The following is a 24447-nucleotide window of genomic DNA, read 5'->3' on the forward strand; positions in this document are numbered from 1 at the left end:
GACACAAGCACGCATGTGCACACACACACACACACACACAAACACATGCACACTCGAGTGCGCCCAACAATGCTGCTGCTGGTAGATGGTGTGGTGTAGTCCCTCTTAGAGCTGGCTGGACCATCTTGTTAATAGGATGATCTTTGATCACCCTCCAGCATCTCCCACACATGTGCCCCCAGATCAAAGAGGACACAAGATAACTTCCCCCTATAGTATGTATTAGAATTTCCTCCAAGGCACCTTGCAGCTCCTACAGTTAATGTTTATTGTCTTCCTTGCCCCCTCCCTCCCTCCCTCCTTTCTTTCTCTATACACTTTGCAGACCTGAAACTTCATAGCCCAAGCTGACCTTGAACTCACTACCTCCCAATTGCTGAAATCATATTATGAACCCTACTGCCTCTTTAGTACCTGTGAACTTTTGCCAATGTGAATATTAACTCATATTCATGGATTGGTTCTTTATCATGTTACTGGTATCTTAGATTAATGAAATTGGAACCAGGGTAGAGAATGGGTCTCCCTCCCGTGTGGATTGGATGAAGTTATCTCTCAAGATACACTTCCAAGAGAAGCTGATTCCAGTGTAGGAGCTCAGGGATGGAGGTGGCTGCCCACAGCCCTAGCCAACTGTGCAACTAGGGAATTGAAAGCTTTCGTCCTGAAGGAGAAAGGCACTGTCCCTTGGGATTCAGGTGATAAGTAGGCGGATTATGTGTGTTGAAGGAAGAGGTTTTTGTTGTTGTCTTTGTTTTTTTTAATAAAACTGCCTGATGATTCTGTCACCTGTCATGGTGACTTGGCTCTAGAAATAGTCCCAATAGGTATGCGGGGTCTGGTCTCAGAGGGATCTACTCCAGGCTTTTCCGTCATGACAACTGCTTAAAGAGCGAGCACAGACACGCTGACAGCTCAAGCTCGGTGGGAGTGATAGTTCTGAACATAGGAAAGCCGGGGAGCTGATACAGGAAGAACTGAGGTTTCAATTAGCACAGCACATCCCATGTGACTGAGCAAGTTCTTAGGAGGCTGGTCCTGGTCTGCAAGTGGGATGCATTTGCCCCTGTGGTATTTTTAACTCTGAGGCTTGGGTGGCCCTTGGGTCCTGGGTATCTGTTTTGTGGCTTTGTTGTGAAAACATGAAACAGATGTGATCCCGAGGATTCCTCCCTGATGCAGTACTTTAGTTTCCTTTTGGGTGGTCCCCAGCTGCCACATATCTGCAGACCCATGAGTCCACCATCTTTAAAAGCAAGGCTTCTTAAACTTCTCCCACTAGTGACCTTTTCACTCTGGGGAAGTTGATGCAACAGCAAGTATATGAAATCGGTAAGCCAACATTTTCTGATAATGAACCATCCAGACGTTTATTTTAAAATTATTCTTTTAAAGCTGGGGATGTAGCTCAGTTGTTACAGTGCTTGCCCAGCACACAGGAGGTCCTGGGTTTAATTCCTAGTAATATATAAACTGGATATGATAGCAAATGCCTGTACTCCTAAGGTGGGGGCAGGAGGATCAGAAGTCCAAGGTTACCCTCAGCTACGGATAGAGAGGCTGAAGCACAACCTGAGCTACATGAGACTCTGTCAAAAAAAAAAAAAAGCCCATAGAATTTTACCAGTTAAGATTAAGGCAAATTTGCATACTAATGAGATGCATGTGCTTCTTTATTTACATAGACGTTTAGATCCTAGTTGAGTAATTGATGCTGCAGGATGCAGCAAATCTTCAACACTTTCCAAAAATCAATCAACATTTTTATTTTACAACCATTGGTACCAAGAATACCTCTTGACATAAATACATATTACAGAACGTTGGAAGTATGTTAGGACCATTTCAAAAGTACTTGGAAATTCTGTCCTAAACTCAAGCCAAAGTTCATTTCGCTAATCTTTTGAAACTTAAATCAGCACCTCCAGCAATAGTCTTTAGAATGAAACATTCTAACATAATACAGTCCAAAGATACACTAACCTGATGTCCCGTGTGCTGTAGAATGAAACATTCTAACATAATACAATGCAAAGTTACACTAACCTGATATTTATGTGCTGTAGAATGAAACATTCTAACATGAAACAGTCCAAAGTTACCAACCTGATGCCCACAGACTGTGGAATGATGGTAGGAAAATGTCAAAAGATTGGTTTTAGCAATTGATCTATTGTTTTTCCATAAGAGCAGAAAAGTTGGTCTATGCAGTAACAAGCCACTGCAGGTCATCACATATGAGTTTCAGACTTGAGTAGAAGTGTTTTACATGGTGTTTCCTGGCATTTAGTAGCAAAATGGCATCTAAAATGCACATGCATGCTCAGACCCAAGGCTGCAGTAAAGTTCCGTGACACAAAACTGTTGAACACTGCCAGAAAAAAACCTCAGATTTAGACTGCATTTGATTGTGAATTCATTTTTAGATACTGCACATTTTAAAACTTTTTACTATTACATATATGCAAACATATATATCTGTATACATATATATATAAGTAAAAAGGTTTTCAAATATTATATAGAGAGAGTTATAGATAGTTAATAGTTATGGAAGGAAAGCCTGGTCAGAGGTAGAGATGTGTTTGTCCCCTTGGAATACACACAAACAGACACACATATACACACACGTGGATTATATGTCTTCTAGACTTGCTTTCTTTCTTTTTTTTTTTTTTTTTTTTTTTTTTTTTTTTTTTTTTTTTTTTTTTTTTTTTTGAGACAGGGACAGGGTTTCTCTGTGTAGCCCTGGCTGTCCTTCACTTTGTCGATCAGGCTGGCCTAGAACTCAGAAATCCGCCTGCCTCTACTTTCCGAGTACTGGGATTAAAGGCGTGCACCACCACCACCCGGCCCTACACTTGCTTTCTATTTGTTTCTGTACTTATTTATTTGAAGGGGTGTGTGTGTTTATATGCAATCACGTGTGGAGGTCAGAGGACAAACCACAGGAATCACTTCTCCCCTTCCACGTTGGAGCCTTAGAATGGAACTCTGGGGCTGGAGAGATGGCTCACTGACTGCTCTTCCAAAGGTCCTGAGTTCAATTCCCAGCAACCACACGGTGGCTCACAACCATCTGTACAGGATGTTCTCTTCTGGTGTGTCTGAGGACAGCAACAATGTACTGTTGTACATAAAAGAATAAATAAATCTTTTTTAAAAATTAAAAAAAAAATTGTGGAACTCAGGTCATCTGGCTTGGAGGCAAGAGCCTTTGCTTGCTGAGCCATCTCTGCGGCTCTGCCTTCTGTTTTATCAGCAGTTAAACCCGAGACTGTGGTGCCTACTCCGTACCCTGTGAGATACCCTTTGTGATGGCTTTCCTGGTGTTGTCTGTTGCAGGTAGAGTGGTGAACATCAGCAGTCTGCAGGGGTCAAAAGCCCTTGAGAACTGCAGTGAAGATCTTCAGGAAAGGTTCCGATCTGACACACTTACCGAGGGGGACCTGGTGGACCTCATGAAAAAGTTTGTGGAGGACACAAAAAATGAAGTCCACGAGAGGGAAGGTTGGCCAGACTCGGCTTACGGGGTGTCCAAGCTGGGGGTGACAGTCCTTACGAGAATCCTGGCCCGGCAGCTGGATGAAAAGAGGAAAGCGGACAGGATTCTGCTGAATGCCTGCTGCCCGGGATGGGTGAAGACCGACATGGCGAGGGACCAGGGCTCCCGGACCGTGGAAGAGGGGGCCGAAACCCCCGTTTACTTGGCTCTCCTGCCTCCAGATGCCACTGAACCTCACGGCCAGTTAGTCCGTGACAAAGTTGTGCAAACTTGGTGACCGTCTGCTCTGGGGCTTAACTGTTTGATAAACGTTAGCGGGAGAGATGAACGCAGCCTGGTGCGGTCTGATTCTTTCCCATAGCGAGGCGGAGGTCCGTTTCTATCTGCAGCTCTGCAAGCTCAGTCTGAATAATGAGCTATGTCCACACTCTCTCAGTTCATTGTGTTTTCATCCAGTTAATGTGCCTGCTTTGTTTTTCAAATTAAAAAGATTTGTTTTATTTTATGTATTATTTGTTTTTTGTTTTATGTGTGTGTCCATGTACCATGTACATTCCGGGTGCCCACAGAGGCCTGAGGTGGCATTCGATCCCTTGGAACTGAAGTTATAGGTGCTTGGGAAGGCTCCTTCCAGAAGAGCAAGTGCTCCGAACAACCAGCCTGCCTCCCCCTTCCCCTCAGCCTGCCTTTATTTCATTGACTAAATCCAGCATCCGTTCATCCAGGCTGTGGGTCCTACAATATTAACGGTCTCAGCAAGCTTCTGAGTAGCTTCCACAGACAAGTGTTCCCTGCAGCCAGCCTCCAGAGCCCTGCCGCTGGCAGTTGTGGTTGGGGAAGATGAACGCCACACCGAGGCATCACCAAGCATTGCCCTTCTGCTTAAACACAGACAGGAAGTGGAGAAGTCAACTGGCTGGCCTTTTCATTTCAACTTCCTCTTCTATCAGGAGCCAATCTCAGCGTCACATGTGGGGCTGCGATGCTTAGGAGACCCTTGCCAACTGTAACAGGCAGGAGAGGTCTTGGATTCGCTGCCCCTCCTCTGAGTCCCCATGGTTGAGTGACAAGTGTGTGACTTGATCTTGCTCTAATGAAAGCAAACAAGACTGAACTGGCTTAGGGCTAGAGTGGTGAGTGGTGGTGATAGGAACAGATCCAGGCAAGCCATAGCCAGAGTGTGTGTGGAGGGTGGGGTGGAGGTGGGGGAGGGACAGGCCAGCCCTCGAGAGGAGTGGTTACAGAGTGGACTCACTCCCTTCCCTTGCCTCAGGCAGTTCCTGAGAGCACGCCTGAAATCCCGCGTTTCCTTAACTGGGTTGACTCAGACTATTGCTGGCAGCTCAGAGGAACTTGAATGATAGCAATGCTTTAAGATGTTCTGTGGCACATTGTAGAGAAACTATAATCAGGCCTGGCATCCAAAGCAAGGCAAAACCATGAACTAAAGATCTGCTGCTTACCAGACTGCGTGCCATGCTGGTGTTTCCCAACATGGCTCTGGGGAACCAGCGCAGTGACTCTGGAATGCTGGTGGCATTGTCATTTTCCCTCTTGTTCTTTCAGTTTGGGGGGTTTTGGGTTTTTTTGTTTTGTTTTGTTTTTGTTTTGTTTTTTGAGGTGAACATTACATATAAAAAGTAAATTCCATGGTGACATCACATGGTGACATCGCCACACATGCGTACAATTATATTTTGATCTTTTAAAAAATTTGTTTTATTTTTATGGATGCATGAATGTATGTGCATGCATGTGTACATGCATTCGTGCATGTGTATGCATGTGTATGTGTGTGTTAGTGATATGTCATAAGTAAACCATGACATCTGCATGTCACAGATGTGGAGGTCACAGGACAACATTCAGGAACTGGTTCTCACCACCATAGACATCAGGGATCTAACTCATGTTTTCAGGTTTGCATGACAACCCAATTTTGGGATTTTTTTTTTTTGAGATAGGGACTCACTCTGTAGTCCAGGCTGGTCTAGAACTACCTAGCTCAGACTTGTATCATTCCCGACCCCAGCCTCTTGTGCTATGATTTCAGACGTGAGCTACTGTGCCTGCATTCACTCTCAGTTTTCAAATGCAGACATAAAATCTCAGGGATGTTAATTAAATTGTCCTGGATTGCACAGCTACAGAGAGCCAAGGCACATCCAGGACTATTTGAATGAACAGCCCCTAGTATCTGACCATGGCCACATCTGGTTTCTGCTATAGTTCTAGAAGCTGTGGGTATCTTTGTCGATATAAAAATTTAAGGGAGACTTCAGAGGTTTCTGCAACCATCACAGGCTGTGGAGAGACAGGCCCTGGAAATTCAGCTCAACACTCAGTAGCTAGTATTGGTTCAGCTTCTGGCATTTGGCCCTCAATGGTTTATTTAAATCATCTTTAAGCACAGCAGAATTTGGTGAGCATTATTATTCTGGTGACTATTAGCTCAATCCCATGTGGGCAACAAAGTAAAATAAATACAGACCAGCTGTGACTACGCAAAATTGTTGGGTTTTATAAATCCCAGGAATCTAGTGCAGCAGGAGGGAGCACTTCAGCAGGGTCGGCCAAGGTGTTCCCACTAAGGAATCAGTCATGTGACAGACCAAATATAAAGGTTTATTGGTGGGGTGTGGAGGGGACCTGGAAAAGGGGTAGAGGCAGAGAAAGGAGGAAGACAGAGAAGAACAGAAAAAGAGAGGAGAGAGAAAGGGAGAAAGAGGGGAAGAAGCCAGCTGGGGACACCGGCACAGAGTGGGAGAAGAGAGAGGTCTTCTTATATGCCCAGCTCCTGGCTAGTACCTGGTGGTTGGAGATGCAAGCTGTTGCTAGGTAACTGTTGGGCAGAGCCTAGAGGACTTGCTGACAAAAACCCTCAGAAATTCCATGAAGATAGGTTCTATAGACTGAGAAAGAAATTACGTTAAGAATCAGAGGGAAGATACAGTGCCGGAGAAGGTCTCTACCTACCCGGACAGAGCAAAAGTCCCCAAACTAGAATGCATGTCTGCTCCAGCCTTCTGGGTGGATAACAGGTATTGTAGAAAGAACATTTTGTGTATTGTATGGATGCATCACCTGTCAATTAAAAAGCCTATGGCCAGCCGGGCACGGTGGCACACGCCTTCCTTTAATCCCAGCACTTGGGAGGCAGAGGCAGGCGGATTTCTGGGTTCGAGGCCAGCCTGGTCTACAAAGTGAGTTCCAGGACAGCCTGGGCTACACAGAGAAACCCTGTCTCGAAAAACAAAAACAAAAACAAAAACATAAAAAACCAAAAAGCCTATGGCCTATTGCTTGGACGGGAAATGGGAGGTGGGACATCTGGGAGGAGAAAGAATTCTGGGATAGAGCCAGGAGGGAAAGCTGTCTGGGAAGATGGGAAGGGAAGGATGCGGGGTACCTGAGCACAGGGAACCAGCCACATGACAGAATGTAGGGAAAGATTACTGGGTTATCTAAGTTGTGACCTAGTCAGAGAAGAGCCGAAATGTATGGCCAAGGTGTCTGTAAATGTATTTTGAGTCCGAGTCTTATTTCTGGGAGCACAGGACTGGGAAGATGGATCAGATGTTAACTTCAACAAGGTATTGCATCCTTCCTTCCCTTGAAGGAGCAACCCTGTGCGCTCAACATTCCTGGTTCCCGAGGTGCTTGTCTGTGAGCACAAAGACCTCCTCGCCTCCTACAGGAGATGATGCGCCTCATCTGAGTACCTTGTAAGCTGTTTGACCGTTGTGTCCTCAGATTGGATACCTTTCCCATCGAGAAGAGGATGATTTAAATGCAGCATATTTCAAATAAATCACATCTCTTAATATTTATTTCTGCGAGGCAGAAGGACCTGTCAGGTTTTCTGGATCAGCATTTGTATGGTAACCCCACATAAACCATGCCAGCTTTGGACCTGGCCTTTCAACTTCTTTCAGCAGGAACTTTGATGGACTGAAAGTCAGCAGAGTACCAGTGTGTAAATATAATATACGTGATGATAAGCAGAACAGAGACCTGCTTAAGTGACAAGCCGCCGAAGAGTGGGCCCAGCATCAGTATAGAGCTGCATCTGGCTCCTCTGGGAAGAGGAGCATAGGGAAAGGAAGGGATGGACTCTGTCCATCAGAGGCAGCGCTTACGCGGGGGACAGACGGACAGTGGTTACTCCCCAGAGATGGAGACTAGGCTCCTTGTTTTGTTTTCTTTTGTTTTCTTATAAAGGACAACATATATTTGGGGCTGGCTTACAGGTTCAGAGGTTCAGTCCATTATCATCGAGGCAGGAACATGGCAGCATCCAGGCAGGCATGGCGCAGGCAGAGCTCAGAGTTCTACATCTTCATCTGAAGGCTGCTAGTGGAATACTAACTTCCAGGCAGCCAGGATAAGGGTCTTAAGCCCACACCCACAGTGACACACCTTCTTCAACAAGGCCACACCTCCTAATAGTGACACTCTCTGGGCCAAGCATATACCCACCATCATAGCACATTAATATGCAAAATATTCGGTGATACACATATGTCACAAACTACCCAAAACTTTTACATTCCATCTCAGAGATTGCTTCTTTACAGTTTTCTCACATATAAAGCATTAAACATTTTCTACATTCCCTGTTATCTGTGTTTATAGTGCCTTATCTACTCTTGCATTAATTTTGATTTTCACTACTTTATATTACTATCTGTGTCTACACCATTTGTTAATTTTATGTCCCCAACAATAAGTAATAATGGCTACCTTACTATGCTCAAAATCATCACTGGATCTTCTTCTCCCCTTCTTTATCGGTGCTTAGTTCATAAATGAAAAACCCCATTTCAACTTACATTTTTTCCACCCGCCGGCCTTTATTTATTCTCTGAGACGTGGCCTTGCGGTGCAGCCCAGGCTGACATTCAACTCTGATTCCTCTGCCTCAGCCTCCTCCCCTACTGCTGAGAGGACCGGCGTGTGCCACCCCACCAAACTACTTGGCCACTATTTGCATATGTTTTAAAATTCCCTGTATTTGCTTCAAAAATCACTTAACTACTATAAGCTGTTACTAATTAGGAGCAGAAGAAACTTTCTGTCTCCCAGGGTGGTTTGTATGGTGGTTATTCCTGGTTTGTGATGCCTTTCAACAAAGCCACCTCCTTGGCTCTGTGGGGCCACTCTGAAAGCACCTCCCGTCCAACGTACTTCGCCTTTTTACCAGTTTTTACATAGAGGAGCTTGAAACTTGACTTGTATTTTTTTCTACTGCTTATAATTTCAGGATCTCTTTCTCTTTTATAATTAGAAAGGAATTGACCCATCTTCTTCTTCCCATTTTTTTCATTATTTCATTTATATTTTGGGAGTTTGTGTCAACATATGACAAGTGGGAAGTTTTTAGTTTTCCAAATTCACCAAGTTGCATATCCGCTGCCTTCAGGACTGTGAAGTGATGATCTATACTGCACAGCAACTTCACCTTAGAAAGCTGGGGACTGGATGCCTGAAATTTGCTCAGAGAGTAGTTCCTTAAGGTTATTATCGTCACCAGAAAGGAGAATGGCAACCACGTGAGGGACACTTGTTCACTGGGGTGACTAATTACCATCTCTCAAGGAGAGTATCAGATCACCACATTTATACCTTACATCCACACATTATTCGTTGTATCTCAATAGAGCTAGAGAAAGAATATTAAAGATATTATGCTGTATGGGCCATCAGAGGCGATGGCCCAGTGGGTAAAGGACTTGCTGCACCAGCATGATGACCTCAGTTTGGGACCCTAGCGCTCACATTAAAAGCTGGGTATCAGAGCACTGGACTATATTCCTAGTGCCAGAAGGAGGAGGAGACAAAAGGAGCCTTGGAGGTGGCTGGCTAGCTGATCTTGCCATATCTGCAAGAACCATCTTCAGTGAGAGAGCTTGTGCCGCAAAAATATGGGGGGAGAGAATAATAGAAGAAGCTATTTGATTTTGACCTCTGGCCTCTATATACATATCCACATCATGCACACATATGGGCATGTACACAGACATATGCACACATACCCATACATGGATATTGCTATAAGAGTTCTAAGGAATGATGTTCTAAGAGTTATCACTAATAAAAAAATACCTTTGAATCTCAATCACTTGGATTTTAGTATTGTACGACTGTCTCTGTGCTCTGTCCTAGGAGCAGTACAGTTTTATCCATCAGTGTGTGCAGCTGATGTGACATGTGAGCAACTATTTGGGAGGGTAACGGAAGCAAAGTGATCTGTTCAGTGGTTTGTACTCATATTTTGACTACAAGGTCTAATTTGGAGGTCTGAGAGATCTTGGCTGAAGTAACATGTAGCTTCAGTATTTATCTCAGTAACAGAGCAGGATTTCTGACTATGGAAGGGTCTGGAAGCCACTGATAGAGTGGGAGGCATCATGGAAGAAATACAGATGGATAGGAAGCATAACATGCTCTGTGTCTATGGCAGGATAGCATCATCATGGTGCCTTAGTGTCTACCAAGAAAAGGCTAGAGCATCACAGGCCAGCCTTATGCTCTCCCCATTCCAAAAGGCGGGGACTGGCCTCTTAAAGAATTACCAATATCTGTATACCCAAACTCAGTTCGTCCAACCAGCCAGTGTCTAATGGATGGATTGGGTGGAGCTACAAAATGCAGTAGGTTTTATGTCTGGTACCCTTTCTTTTCTAAGACAGGGTCTCTTTATGTAGCTCTGGGTAGCCTAGAACTCGAACTTACAGAGATCTGCCTGTCTCTGCCTCTGCCTCCTGTGTGCTGGGTTGTAAGGCACCCTTAAAAGTCAACAGGAAGGGGATTGAAGTTCAGCTCTACTCTTTCCCAGAATGAATAATGTGTTGGAGCTCTAAAGTTTCAGATGAGTCCTAATTTGAAATTCCCTAATTAGTCTGATTTATCTTGTAAGGAACCTGCACTATTTGCAGATGGCCAAGTAGATTTTGAAGTATGGAGTGTAATAACACAATCTGACCCAAGAAGACACTTTTTAAGTTAATTAGACATGTTTTAAACTAATTAACTAAGTTTTGGCTATAATAGGAACCACAGAGGCTGCATGTTCAAGGCAAGTGGTTCATCTCTGAGCCCTGTCCTCTGCCTAGGTTTTCTTGTTCATTCGTTTTTGTTTAAGATAGTGTCCTATGGCTGTTCGAATGAGTATGATCCCCATTATATAGGCTTATATATTTCAATACTTGTTTGGGAAAGATGTTTCAAAAGCTCATACCGTTCTACACCCTAACCCCTGTCTTGTGTTTATAGATCAGGCGAGCTCAGATACTGCCTGCCTGCCTGCTGCCATGCTTTCTGATATGATGGGCTCTATATCAAACAGTAAGCCCTGCCCCGATTACATACTTTCATTTATGAGCTGCCTTGGCCATGATGTTTTGTCACGGCAATAGAAAAGTAACTAAGGCAGAAGCTGATGCAAGCAGGGCAGGGACCTGGAGGCAGAAACTGAAGAAAAGACCTTGAAGGAGCACTGCTTGCTAGCTTATACCCCATGGCTTGCTCAGCCTGCTTTCTTATTATAGCTGCTCAGGGGCGACACCGCCCACAGTGGGCTGGGCCCTCCTACATCAGCCATTAGCACCTTAAGGGATGTGCCCATAGGCCAGTCTAAAGGAGGCGATACCTCAGGTGAGGTTCCCTTTTCCCAGGTGACTCTAGTTTGTGTCACCTTGACAAAAATTAACTAACCAGTCTAGACAGGTTCTCATGTAACTCAAGCTGGTATCAAACTTAAGACAGTCCTGTTTCAGCCTTAGCTAAATTTTCCCTTCCTTTTTTTCTCTTTCTTTCTTTCTTTCTTTCTTTCTTTCTTTCTTTCTTTCTTTCTTTCTTCCTTTCTTTCTTCCTTTCTTTCTTTCTTTCTTTTTCCTTTTCCTTTTGCAACGGTCTCACATAGCACAGGCTAGCCCCAGACTAGCTATGTGGCCAAGGCTGGAGGTGAATTCCTGATCCCCCTGACTCTGGCAACCAAGTACTGGGATTACAACTGTGCACTGCAGTCAATTCAATTCATATTTTTCTGAGAGGGGGTCTCATGTAGCCCAGGCTAGCTCTGATGCTTCCACCTCCCAAGTGCTAGGATTATAGCCATGGACAACCATACTCAGTTCAATTTTTCATGTGCATGTACGTGTATGCATGTTCGCATGTGTATGTGTGAGTACACATGCACGTGTGGAGGTCACATGTTGACATCAACTGTCTTTCTTGATCATTTTCCTCCATTTGTACCTCAAGGCGGGATTTATTATTTGAACCCAGAGCTCACCATAGGCTAGCTAACTAGCTTGCTTGGAGATTCTGTCTCTGCCTCCCAAATACTGGGATCACAGTGGGCTGCTATGCCTACCCAGCATTCCATGGGTGCTGGGGATTTGAACTCAGCTCCTTATTCTTATTCAGCAAGTGCTTTTACCTGCTGATCCATCACCCCAGCTATCTCCTTTTATTTCTTTTTTTTCTGCAGGGAGGGGCTGAGCCAGGAGTGTGTGTGTGTTCTCTTACCTGTCCTGGAACTTACTCTGTAGACCAATCTGGCTTAGAACTCATAGGCATCCTCCTGCCTCTGAGTGCTGTGATTAAAGGCATGTGCCACCCACCTGTCAGTTTTTAATAGTGTATATTAAGAGTTTACAAATTTTGAGTCTGTCAAGCTTTAAGCCCTTCATACCTGGGTATAAATACTAGACATGTAGATGATTTTATATACCTGCATGTGCTGGTTATACAAACTTCAATGTGTCTGGGAAGAGGGCCCTTATCTGAGAAAAGCCTCCATCGAATTGCCTGTAGGCATTTTCTTGATTAATAATTGATGCGAGTGGGCCCAGCTCCCTGCAGGTGGCATCACCCCTGGGCAGGTGGTCCTGGAAAATATAAGAAAGGTAGTTGAGCAAGCCAGTAAGCAGCATTCCTCCATGGCCTCTGCTTCAGTTTCTGTCTCCAAATTCCTCCCTCAAGTTCCTGCCTAGCCTGAATTCACAGTATACTGTGCTGGGGACATGTAAGCAAAATAAACTGCTTTCTTCCAAAATCACTTTTTGTCACAGTGTTTTATTATAGCAACAGAAACCCAGCTAGGGCACTGTGTTGGGACAAATTTGTATATGTTAGGTTTGGCACAAGTGGGTGGGCTTTCTTGTTATTGCTATAACACAATTCAATTCTCTCTGTTCAGTGGGCTGTGAGCTGGTTAAACCTTGAAGACTGTCAAGGAAAAAAAAAACTAGCTGAATGCAGTGGCACACACCTTTGATCTCAGCACTCAGGAGGCAGACATTTGTGAGTTGAAGGCCAGCCTGCTCTACAGAGCTACTTCCAGGTCAGTCAGAACTACAGAGAAACCTTGTCTCAAAAAGCCAAAACAAAACTAACAACAAAACATGTCAATTGTTGTTTGGCCATTTTTTCCAAGCTCTGAAATAAAAGTTTACCAAACCTCACTAGGAAGTTAACTTTCCTGAAATTAATATTTTCCTGTTAAGTTGGCTCTATTCTTTGCTTCCCTACTCTCTCCATTTCAAGACCAAGCATAAAAACCATTCCGGAGAAGACCAGAGCACTTGGTATCTGGCAAGTGGATGGAATAAAAGTTAGTGAACCAGACTCCAGCCATTTACACAACCCTTCCTGTCAGGGTTATCATCTGGGTTTTGTTTTTTTTACATTTAGTGTGTGTTTGTGTGAAGACAGCTTTTAGAAGCTGGTTTTCTTATCCAGGAATCAAACTCTGAGAAGCAAGTGCCTTTACCCGCTTAACCATTTTGCCCTCCTGGATATATCTATTTTGGAATCTGATATAATCTATTTTTCCCAGAAAAAAATATATTCACTGAGCTTTATAAACAATTACTAAGCAGATTTGGATGGTGTCTTAGTTACCATTGCTGTGATGAAACACCACAACCAAAAGCAAGTTGGGGAGGGAAGGGTTCGGCTTACTCTTCCATATCATGGTTCACCTCGAAGGAGTCAGGACAGGAACTCAACCAGGACAGGAACCTGGAGCCAGGAGCTGATGCAGAGGCCATAGAGGGTGCTGCTTACTGGCTTGCTCAGCTCGCTTTTCTTCTTCTTCTTCTAAGATTTATTTATTTATTATATGTAAGTACACTGTAGCTGTCTTCAGACACCCCAGAAGAGGGCATCATTAGGGATGATTGTGAGCCACCATGTGGTTGCTGGGATTTGAATTCAGGACCGTTGGAAGAGCAGTCAGTGCTCCAGCCCTCAGCTTGCTTTTTTATAGAACACAGAACCACCAGCCCAGGTATGTCCTCACCCACAATGGGCTGGGCCCTCTCCATCAGTCACTAATTGAGAAAATAAGGTTTGTCTGCTTATAGCCAGATCTTATGGAAGTATTTTCTCCATCGAGGGTCTCTCCTTTCAGCTGACTCTAGCTTGTGTCAAGTTGGCATAAAACTAGCCAGCACAGACAGCTCTTTCTAAAATTTTCATGGAATAGGTTAAACAGGAAAAAGCTATCACTGAAATAACCTTAGTCGGTAGAAGGTGCTGTTTCAGCTGTCATCGCTGATGTTCGCGTCATCAAGACACGGTCAAAGTCGGAGTGAATCCTGCCAGCTCTCAGACCTCATCACTCTTCTAAAGCAAGTCATGTTCGATAGGTCAGTGTTCGAGGATGCAGGGACACCTTAATCTGGAACCCCCAAGCCTTCTGTTCTTGGTACCTGGGATTCTTCACCCCGCGGTGAAGATTGTGGGTGTGGTCCTGACGCAAAGCCCAAGGGTGCACGACTCTGGGAAGGCCCTGCCCCCAGAGTTCCGAAAGCTCAGGGTTACCTGCCTGTTTAAGTGAGACCTTACCCATAACATCGCAAGGCCACGCCCACCACGGGTCCACCAAGTTTAGACAAGCCTCCAGGCCCCAAGACCCCACCCTCAGAGACCCCACCCACCATCGGTCCAGCGCGTCCAGAGCCCCGCCTTGAGAATCGAGGCCCCACCCACCCTGCCAGGCCCCTTCCCTAACCCCTCTGTCTCCAAGTCTCCTCTTTCGGTCTCCGCAGTACGTGACCAGGGCGTGGCCCCACGCGGCAGAAGCCGAACCAACCCCGTCACCAAGGCCCCGCCCACACACCTAAGTCCCGCCCACGAGGAGAGAGGCACCGTCATACCGTTAAGGCTCCGCCCCCGTTCACGCATAACGTCATGGCCCCGCCTACTATAACCCCGCCCACTCACCGCCAAGGACCCCGCCCCACGCCGAGGACCTGCCTCCAGGTCCCGCCCCTCCCGAGGCCCCGCCTTCCGGCCCCGCCCCCAGCCGCCTAGTTCCCGGGAGTGGCGGCAGCTGGGCTGAGGCGCAGCGCTACCTCCGCGTTCGCCGTCTCTGCCGAAACGCTGAGCCTCCGTGTCCCGCAGCCGACGGGCTCCGTCCCACGCCCGCCGCCGAGGTCCGCGGCCGCCGGTAAGTGTGGTCCCCGCGGGCCGGGAGCGGCGGAGGCTTAGAGCTCGGGCGGCGGTTCGTCTGCTGCAGTGCGGGTATGGCCGCGCGTGGGTGTGGGCTTCAGACCCGGCCTTCCGCGCCTGGCAGGGTCCGTGCGAGCGGGCCTCGGGCCGCAGGTGGAGGTCGAATGGCCACCTCTGTCCGCCTAGCCGTGCAGGGCGGTTCTGGAAGCTCAGCCTTTGTTGGGCAGGGCTTCCAGGCTCCCTAATGGGGTCCCAGCAGCCGGCGTGCACCAGCCAGCCTGGCCCAGCGCCGGCGGATAAGCCGCGGAGGAGGTGCTCACCTGGTGACAGCAGTCCCCCTCTCAGGAAACCTGTGTAGGGCTGTTGAGGACACCCCACCTTTAAAAGCTATTCCTGGGAGGTGTCAGGTGCCTTGCCCTTTTTTTTTTTTTTTTTTCTTTTTTTTTCTTCACTAGTGCCATTTGATCTCAGTGTAAAAGACCGAATTCAAAACTGGGCCAGTTGGTAAAGAGGGTTGATGCGCTGTAGAAGCAGGGACATTATCTGCAAGTAAATAGGAAGGCTGCTGATTGTCGGCTTTTACTGTGTTCATCGTACTCCTTCCTTGTAAGCATGTTTACAACCGACTTCCGGATCCAGCAGATGGCTTTTGGGTCTTCACCTGAGCTAAGAAATTAGGAATGGGTAAGGCGAGAGAGCTCCTACGGATGCTTTCTGTTTTAAGGTAAATGTATCAGGTGCACGTGTGCACAGGGCTTTGTGTATTATCTTTTGTTAGTCTCCACAGCGCTATCAGCCCACCTAACTGCGGTTGTATCTTACAAAAAAAGGTGTCGGAGATGGCTTGTGAGAGGAGCTGTTTAGAGGTTGACCTGGCCATTGTATAACAGGTTCCCACGGAACTGAGCCCGAATCCCACACCTACCACTAATCCCTAATATCCCCATCTTTTGGCAGTAATGTCCCTCATGGGACTCCAGTGTGTTTCATAAGTGAAATCAGTGTAGAGCTGACACAGAAACTGTGTAGTGTTGTAATTCCCCATGCCCATATTTTGAAGGGGTTTGCTTGAATAACGACTGAGCTGCTTAGCTGTGCAGTTGTTCCAGCATTGGGCCCTCACAGAGAAAGAACTGCACCTGCTGCCTGTTTATACCTGGCTGACAGCCTCCTTGCCAAAGGCAGCCAGGCGCTCTCTGTCATCCTGGACACTCACCTTCTCAGTGATGCAGCTCTTCCTGGTGACATGAGAGTCCACACCTGTGGGTTCTGAGGACTCCTTTGCTGATAGCTCGGCTTCCTCTATTCTCTCTTGTCCAAACCAGACTTGGACAGCTGAGAGAGAGAGAGAGGGGGAGAGAGAGAAAAAAAGAAAAAGAAAAAACACTTTGGGCTTCCTTTCTCAGGAAAGACATCCTTTTTATTTTGAGGCAAAGTCTCTCCTTGAGCCTGGAGCCCAGGTTAGGCCAGGCTGGTGGACAGAGCCCCGTGCTAGGATTACAAGTGTGTACCCAGCACATCTGGCCTTTATATCTGGGTTGTGGAGAGGGTTCAGGTGCTCAGCACTTACCTGACTGAGCCACCTCCCCAACCCAGACTCAGTCAGTATTCCAGCCTACCCACTGTCTCCTCGTGTCAGCCTAATTCAGCTGCAGTTATTTAAGCAGTTCCTTGAGTTAGACTAGAGGGGGGGGATGCAGGGAGCTCATAGACTTTGTGGCTATAGCACCTTTGTAGACTTGACAGAATAAAGCACCGCTGCTTTTCCTCATGTTTTCACAAAGCACGAAACCTGTTATTTCAGGAAAAAGCTTACAGGTCCTCCTGAGAGTGAATCTTGTGGATTCATTTGCATACTCAGCATCAGCACTGTGGTAGATGAGTCTCTCTTGGAATAAGCCCAGTACAGTGAAGGGAGCAGAGGGTGGAGCCTTGTAGAATGAGGGAGGCATTGGCAACTAGGAGAACTTTACATGGGGCAGCAAGAGGATTCTGGGAGTGCCACGTGAGAACCTGGGAGGGGGAGAAGGATGAGAGTGGGAGACTGGACACTTGCAGGACAGAGGGACAGACAGAGAACAGAGGGACAGGCAAAGGAAGAGGACAGGGGCAGGCAGAGGACAGAGGGACAGACGGAGGCAGCAGGACAGAGTGATAGGCAGAGGAAGAGGACAGAGGGGCAGGCAGAGGCAAAGGACAGAGGGACAGACAGAGGCAGCAGGTCAGAGTGACAGGCAGAGGCAAAGGACAGAGGGAAGGCAGAGGCAGCAGGACAGAGGGACAGCCAGAGGCAGCAGGACCTAGTGTGAGTGTGGCAGGTGAAGGGAAGGAGGAGTCTAGCGCCATAGATGAGCCACTTTGTATAAAGTGGGAAAATGAGGGAAGAGAGTGCTGAGTGGGTAGAATTCAGGGCTTAGTTTAGTTTTTTAAAAATGCGTTAATTTGGGTATAATTTTCAGACCATCAAATTCACCAGGTATATAATTCAGCGATTTTCAGTGGAGTTACAGAGTTTAACAGTGATCGCCATAATCATATTTCCGTGACCTCAAAATGACCCTGTCTGTTTCTGGTCCACCCAGGCAACCACTAACCTGCTTCCCATCCTGAGAGACTTGCCTGCCTTGGGTATTTCATCCAGATGGAGTCACAAAATGCATGATCTTGCTTGGCTGGCCATTGCCACTAAGCTTATGCTTTGTTTCCCCCACCATCCCCCACCCCACAGAATCCCGTGCCCCTCCCCTCACTCTATGTGCATCTGTCTGTCTCTGTCAGGACCCTCAGGATCTCATTCATCTTAGCTGGGTTTTGAATTTACCTTGTCTCTGAGGTTAACCTTGAACTCTCAGTTCAAGTGAATTCTCTTGCTTCACTGCCTAGTACCACGACTACAGACCTGCTTACCACATCTGGCCCGAACTCCTGTAACAAGGACTACCCACTGAGCCATCCTACCAGTCCTCTTACTTGGTTTTTGTGGAAAGGGTTTCCAGTCTCTTAGTCTAGTTGTAGAGGGCTGAATTGCTAAGTGGACCTTTTAGGTTGAAAGCACACCCTTGGGTTTAATAAAGGCCCATTGATGGGAGGGGCCTTGTGTATGCAGAATTACCAGCCAGCCATAGGATATAATTTTGTTGGTTTCTCTCCTAGAATTAGTCCATTAGGCAGATCCAGCATCCTTGCTTCTCTCTGCCCAGTGTACTTGTGTCCCTCAGACTCTGTGAGGGTAGGAACTCTTTATCTTTATTTACCCAGTGCCTGGCCTAGGAACCTGGCTAAATATTTGAATTGGATTGCCCAGTAAGCCCAGTCTGTGGACACAGATCTCTCGTTCTCTGAGTTGGGGAGGATTCCTGCTCAGGAGCAGTGCCCTCATGTGTTTTCTGATTTCATGTCTAGATCCCTCCTTCTCTGTGAGAATGTAAGATGGACCCGGAGGAGCAGGAGCTACTGAATGATTACAGATACAGAAGTTACTCGTCAGTAATCGAGAAGGCGTTAAGAAACTTTGAGTCCTCCAGCGAATGGGCGGATCTCATCTCTTCACTCGGCAAGCTCAACAAGGTGCTGGGGCACTTCCTGTGGGACGGTAGTGTTGGGGACAGAGGTGTCTTCTTATGGTGGGGAATTTGCAGTGGCCAGAACAACCAGGGCTTCTGTGGCTCAGGCTCACCCTCGCCTAGTTCATGTCTCTGCACTACCTTCCAGTGTCTTTGGAGCACAGAAGGCGGATAGATGCTGTGTTGGCGTTTTATACTGTTGATATGGTGCAGTGGTCTTTTCGTTTTGCTTTTTGGGTTTTCCAGCCAAGATTTCTCTGGGTGTCCTGAGACTGTAGACCAGGCTGTGTAGACCAGGCTGCCCTTGAACTCAGAGATACAGCTAACTCTGCCTCCAAGTGCCGGGATTCAAGAAGTGTACAACTACACCTGGTGTGATGGCTTTTTTCCTTGAGTCTGTGTACTGGCGGGATGTAAAATTGCCAGTATTATTCAATTATTCAAAGGCCGTTCTGGGTCAGAGGAGGGTTTTTCTGTTCCTTTTGTGCTGTGCTTTTTCTAGAGCTGACTGGTGATTTCTAGAACAGAAAGCAAAATAATTGCATGTGTGCGTATGTATGTGAGTATGGGAGTGTGTGTGTGTGAGAGAGGGGGGGATGTGTATGTGTGTGTGAGAGAGTGTGTGTGTGAGAGAGAGAGTGTGTATGTGTGAGGGGGAAATGTTATGTATGTGTGAGAGAGAGTGTTTGTAAGAGAGAGAGTGTGTGTGTGGGGGAATGTGTATGTATGTGTGAGAGAGTGTGTGTGTATGAGAGAGAGTGTGTGTATGTGAGAAAGTGTATGTGTAAGAGAGAGAGTGTGTGAGAGAGAGGGAGGGGAAATGTTATGTATGTGTGAGAGAGAGTGTGTGTGTGAGAGAGGGAGAGAGAGAGTGTGTGTGAGGGGGGAAATGTGTATGTATGTGTGAGAGTGTGTGTGTGTGTGTGTGTGAGAGAGAGAGAGAGAGAAAGAGAGAGAGAGAGAAAGAGAGAGTGTGTGAGAGAGAAAGTGTGTATGTGTGAGGGGGAAATGTTATGTATGTGTGAGAGAGTGTGTGTGTAAGAGAGTGTGTGTATGAGAGAGAGTGTGTATGTGTATGTGAGAAAGTGTATGTGTAAGAGACAGAGTATGTGAGAGAGAGGGCGGGGAAATGTTATGTATGTGTGAGAGAGAATGTGTGTAAGAGAGAGAGTGTGTGTGTGAGAGGGAGAGAGTGAGTGTGTGTGTGAGGGGGGGAAATATGTATGTATGTGTGAGAGAGTGTGTGTGTGTGTGTGAGAGAGAGAGAGAGAGAGAGAGAGAGAGAGAGAGAGAGAGAGAGAGTGTGTGTGTGTGTGTGTTTGTGTTTGGATGTGGAGAAGGATTGTGCTCTGGGAAGATCCAAGCAGATCAGAGGGGGCTCCAGCTATCTCTATGACCTTCCCATCCTGCCCAAAGGGCCGACTCTGCAGGGACTCTCGGTGACCATGGTGGTGTGTCATGGACAAGCACTGTGGTGAAGAAGAGGCTGTGCCCTCTCAGGCTGTCGGCATCACCTGGCTTTGGAGCCTCAGGTGGGGGTTGGAAGAGCCCCGTCTCTACTCAGGCCAGGGGACTCCAGCAAACCCCACTGAGGAGAGGGTGCCTCCCTTATCTTTCCCAGGTATAGAACGGGTAGGGGGTGGTGAAGAATGGACAGATTGAGCCAGGTACGCTGCCTGGGCAGCTGTTATGTCCACTCCCGTGTGTCCATCTCAACACCCTCTTCCCTCTGAGGCCAGAAAGCAGCTCTCAGAGTGCTTGCTTGGCTCGCCTAAGGCCCTGGGCTCCAGTCCCAGCATGGGGTGGGGGTGGGGCAAGCATCTCAGCCTGGCAGATGGCTGTCCTGGCCTTGGTGAGATAGGAGGTTGGTACTCATTGGCCAGGAAACTCCTGGTCTCCTGGAAGGGATGTTTACATGGAAATGTCACAGGCAGGTGCTCAATAGGAGAAACAAATTTCTACTCCTGAGGTCTGTCTTTACATAGGATACAGAAACCTGTGGGTTCCTGTGGTTGGACAGCTCCAGCCATGCTCAGGTGTAAGGGTTACTCTCAGAGGCACAGCTGGAGACTGAGGCACCTCTGAGTCCTGCTGGGTCTTTCTACTCAGAGCCTGACCGACCCAGTGTCTAAGAGCACACACCAGGTTCCCTGCATAGAAGAAGGACCAGGAGCTGAAGGCAGCCTGAAGCACAGGATAGGTTCAAAACCAGCCTGAGCCATTGTGCTGTTTCAAAAACTAACAAAAGGAAAGACAGAAAAGAACACTGTGCCTGTTTATCTCAGAAAAAAGCAGTTGTGATCCTCATTTCTACCGTTCAAAAAAAAAAAAAAGAATTTATTTTTAATTTTAAAGTGTGTTTGTGTGCACGCGTGTGTGTGCTTGGTTGTGTACAGATGAAGAGGCTAGAGGTGTCAGGTCTTCCCTGTGCTGGGATTGCAGGTGGTTGTGACCCACATGATGTGGATGCTGGAATCAGACTCTGTAAGAGCAGTAAGCACCCTGAACCACAAGCCATCTCCCCAGCCCCTCCTCTGTGGGTCTCACATAGCTCAGGCTGGCTTTGAACTCACCATATAGCTGAGGTTGGCCTTGAACTCCAAATGCTCCTGCCTCCTCTCCCAAGTGCAGGGATTTCAGGCGTTTTTCACTGCATCTGGCTGGTTTTCTTAATTGAGATCCAATGCATTTGTCCACTTTAAAGTGTGCAGTGCGTGCTTTTTAGTACATTTTACAGTGTTGTGCCACCATGGAATTTCTCATTCCAGAAAAATGTCATCTTCCATAAGGAAACTGCCACTGAACTGCCTGTCCACCTACCCGCATGCTTTATTCTGCTTTCTCTCCCTAGGGCCCTTGCACTGGAATCAAATTATGCAGTGTTTAGTCTTGAGTGTCTGGCTCATTCCACACAGCATTACATCCACAAGGCTCACCAGTGTATGGCTAGATTGTTGCCACGTGTATCCAATCTGGTTTTACAAGGCTGAAGGCTAGCCTAGCTTTTGACAGCTTTTTGGCTATTGTGAGTAGTGATATTATGCTTATTTCTGTATTTGTTTTGTTTTCTTTTTTACAGACATGCCTCTGTGTGGGTGAGCCTGTGCCACTGTGTGTGTGGGGGTATAGGTGTGTGTCAGTGTAGGTCAGTGGACACCTCATAAGAATCAGTACCTTCTTTTACCATGTGGGTCCTGTGTGTTGAACTCAGGTCATCGGGCTTAGGGGAAAACATGGATTGACTCAAGGAGTGCCAGACTGTTTATCTGACAGTTGTGCCACTGTTCATGGCTCCCAGCAGTGCACCAGGACACCATCTTCTCTTCATCCTTATAATACTGACCTTCATGTTTTTTTTATAATAGCCCTCCTACTGTATATGAAATTATAACTCATTGTGGCTTTAAAAACATTTGCATGTTTGTGTGCCCTCATGCATATGCACAGGGATGTATGTGTGCAACCATACACATAGAGAGGTCAGAGAACAAGTTGAAGGAGTTGTTTTTCCCTTTTACCATGTGAGTCCTAAGGACATCAGGTTTGGAGTAAGGAACCTTTATTCACTGAGTTATCGCTCTAGTCCCTGGAGAGGGAAAGAGCGAGAGAGCGCTATCAAATGCATGAGTGTTTTGCTGGCAAGTATTCTGGGCACTGTGTGCATGCACAGAAGTCCTGGCAATAGGAGTGTGTGTGGTGGGTAACATAGCCTCTATGTTTTAGAAGCAGAGAGGTGAGCTGTGGTGCTCAGTTGACCTTCTCTTTACTCAGCCTAGGGAATGGAACCGCCCACATTTAGCATGGATCTTCTTACCCCAGTTATCATAGTCTAGAAACTTTCACATAGAGATTTTTCTTTCTCTTGTCAAGTTAACAGTTGATATTAACCATCCTGTCTAGTGTGGCTAATGCTTGCTTAGCGGGTCCTGACTCTACTACAGGGGAGTGATTATACTGTTGTCCCAATTCAAATGAGAGAACTGGAGCCTAGAGAACTAATCTGTGACCATGAGTACAGCTAAGGCACCGGGGCTCTGTCTTCCTGCTATATTCCTGGTGTCCAGGGCTATGTTGGTGCTGGGTCAACAGTGTCTTGGACATTTTAAAGGGCTTGGTTCCTGAGAAAACCTTATACCTAAGGTTACTCTTGCAGCTTGTCCTAATGATGTGGGAAATAGAGAGTGGCTACAGCAAGAGTGAACAGATTCTGAGACAGGGACTGAGGCAGTACAAGGGGCTCTACTGTCAACACACCTGGCCTCTGAGTTGGATGGAGCTGGCAGGTTCCATCATCCTACAGGACTCATCTTATTTCCACCTACACAGCCCTCATTAATGTAAACTGAGTCCACTCATCCCTTCCCAGGAAGAAGTGTGGTGCCAAACACCTGACCTCCCTAAGATTTATTCACTGAGGTGACCCTATTTGTGGCATTACAGTGGATAAAAGTTCTAGTTAGCAGCTCACTTATTGCTACAGATTTTACCCAAGAAACCGCACCCTGTCATTCGGACAGTGTTGCTTGTCCTTTATCCCCTCCAAAGCAAGGAACAAGATCTCAGGTAGCTCAAGTTGGCCTCAAACTTAGCTTGCTTTCTTTTTTCTTTTGAAGATTTATTTATTTTATGTATATGAGTACACTGTAGCTTTATAGATGGTTGTGAGCCTTCATGTGGTTGTTGGGGATTGAATTTTGTAGGACCTCATTCGCTCCGGCCAGCCCCACTTGCTCAGTCTCTGCTCTCTCCGGCCCAAAGATTTATTTACTATTATACTTACGTACACTGTAACTGTCTTCAGATGCACCAGAAGAGGGCGTCAGAACTCATTACTGGTGGTTGTGAGCCACCATGTGGTTGCTGGGATTTGAACTTAGGACCTCTGGAAAAGCAGTCAGTTCTCCTAACCACTGAGCCATCTTGCCAGCCCCAAACTTATCTTTCTGCCTACCCTTCCCCACCCCGCCCACCATAGTGCACCAGTGCATGTGGTAATGAGATTGAGCCCAGGGCTTAAAGCAAGAGACCACTCAGCTACAGCCCCAGCCCTGTGCTCACATGCATTGTTCTCTGCTGCTATAATCAGTCAGCGGGCCAGAATATCCAGCTAAAGGGTTTGCAAGACTTGAGTGAGACAGAGTGACAGTAACAGTCTGCTCTCGGCTCTGCGTGTGACAGCTGTCATTTGCGGGGAACTTACTGTGTGTTAAGGAGTCGATGTGCTATGTTGTATAGTATTTGCCCTAGGCCTGGTGGAGCTGGCCTGGCCTGTTAGCACTTGGGAGGTTGAGGAAGGAGTGTGGCAAATACGAGCCTGGGCTCCAGAGTGAGCTCAAAGCCAGCCTGTGCAAGCTAGTGTGACCCTGTTTCAGAATACAGAGCAAGGGAAGGGCTTAGGTACAGCTCTGTGGTAGCACTCTTGCCTAACACATGAGCCTGTAGGTTCAATCCCCATACTGTCATGCAAAATAAAATAGACTAGAATAAAAAGCTACTTGCCATCCTTGCTCGGGCCTCAGTCAGTGGAGAAGGGCTCAGCCGGCCGGCCTGACTCAGGAGCTGTTGTCAGGCTCTCTACCTTTCTTTTCCTGTCAGTGCTGTGCAGTGGAGAACAGGGTGTGCCATCTCACTGCCAGGGAGCCTTCCTTACTCCTTTGCCCAAGTGAGGCCGATGTGATTGTGTTGCCAGACACTGTTAGCTAACTCACTTAGGTCAAGCAGCTGTTAGTGGCTGCTGTGTGTTGAATTGTACTTATCAAAATCCTCACTTCTGGTCCCTCCGAATGTAACTGTATGTGCAAATAGACTTTTTACAGAGATGATAAAACTGAAGTGAAGTGATTAGTGTGTGATGGTTATCCTTACAATAAAGGGCTTTGTTTTCTTGGTTTTTTTTTTTTTTTTTTTTTTTTTTTT

General features: G+C 46.7%; 2 protein-coding genes across 5 annotated transcripts in view; both read left to right on the forward strand.

Moving 5' to 3' along the window:
- Cbr3 (carbonyl reductase 3) overlaps window positions 1-4014 on the forward strand; it is an 8162-nt gene extending 4148 nt beyond the window's left edge. Inside the window, exon 3 of the mRNA XM_021209823.1 lies at window positions 3346-4014. Within this exon, the coding sequence (XP_021065482.1) occupies window positions 3346-3782 (437 nt within the window). The 3' untranslated portion in view covers window positions 3783-4014. The remainder of the gene's footprint in view (window positions 1-3345) is intronic.
- A 10790-nt stretch (window positions 4015-14804) lies between these two features.
- The window catches only part of Dop1b (DOP1 leucine zipper like protein B), a 100436-nt gene continuing 90793 nt past the window's right edge, over window positions 14805-24447 (forward strand). For all 4 annotated transcript variants that reach the window (XR_003844878.1, XR_003844879.1, XM_021209500.1 and 1 more), the window contains exons 1-2: window positions 14805-14966; window positions 18371-18535. Coding sequence is in view for 2 of the 4 variants with exons in the window: in XM_021209500.1 (XP_021065159.1) it covers window positions 18398-18535 (138 nt within the window). In the remaining 2 variants the exon portion in view is untranslated. The remainder of the gene's footprint in view (window positions 14967-18370; window positions 18536-24447) is intronic.

This window comes from Mus pahari, chromosome 12 (genome assembly GCF_900095145.1).
Source record: "Mus pahari chromosome 12, PAHARI_EIJ_v1.1, whole genome shotgun sequence".
In the NCBI taxonomy this organism is placed as follows: Eukaryota; Metazoa; Chordata; class Mammalia; order Rodentia; family Muridae; genus Mus; species Mus pahari.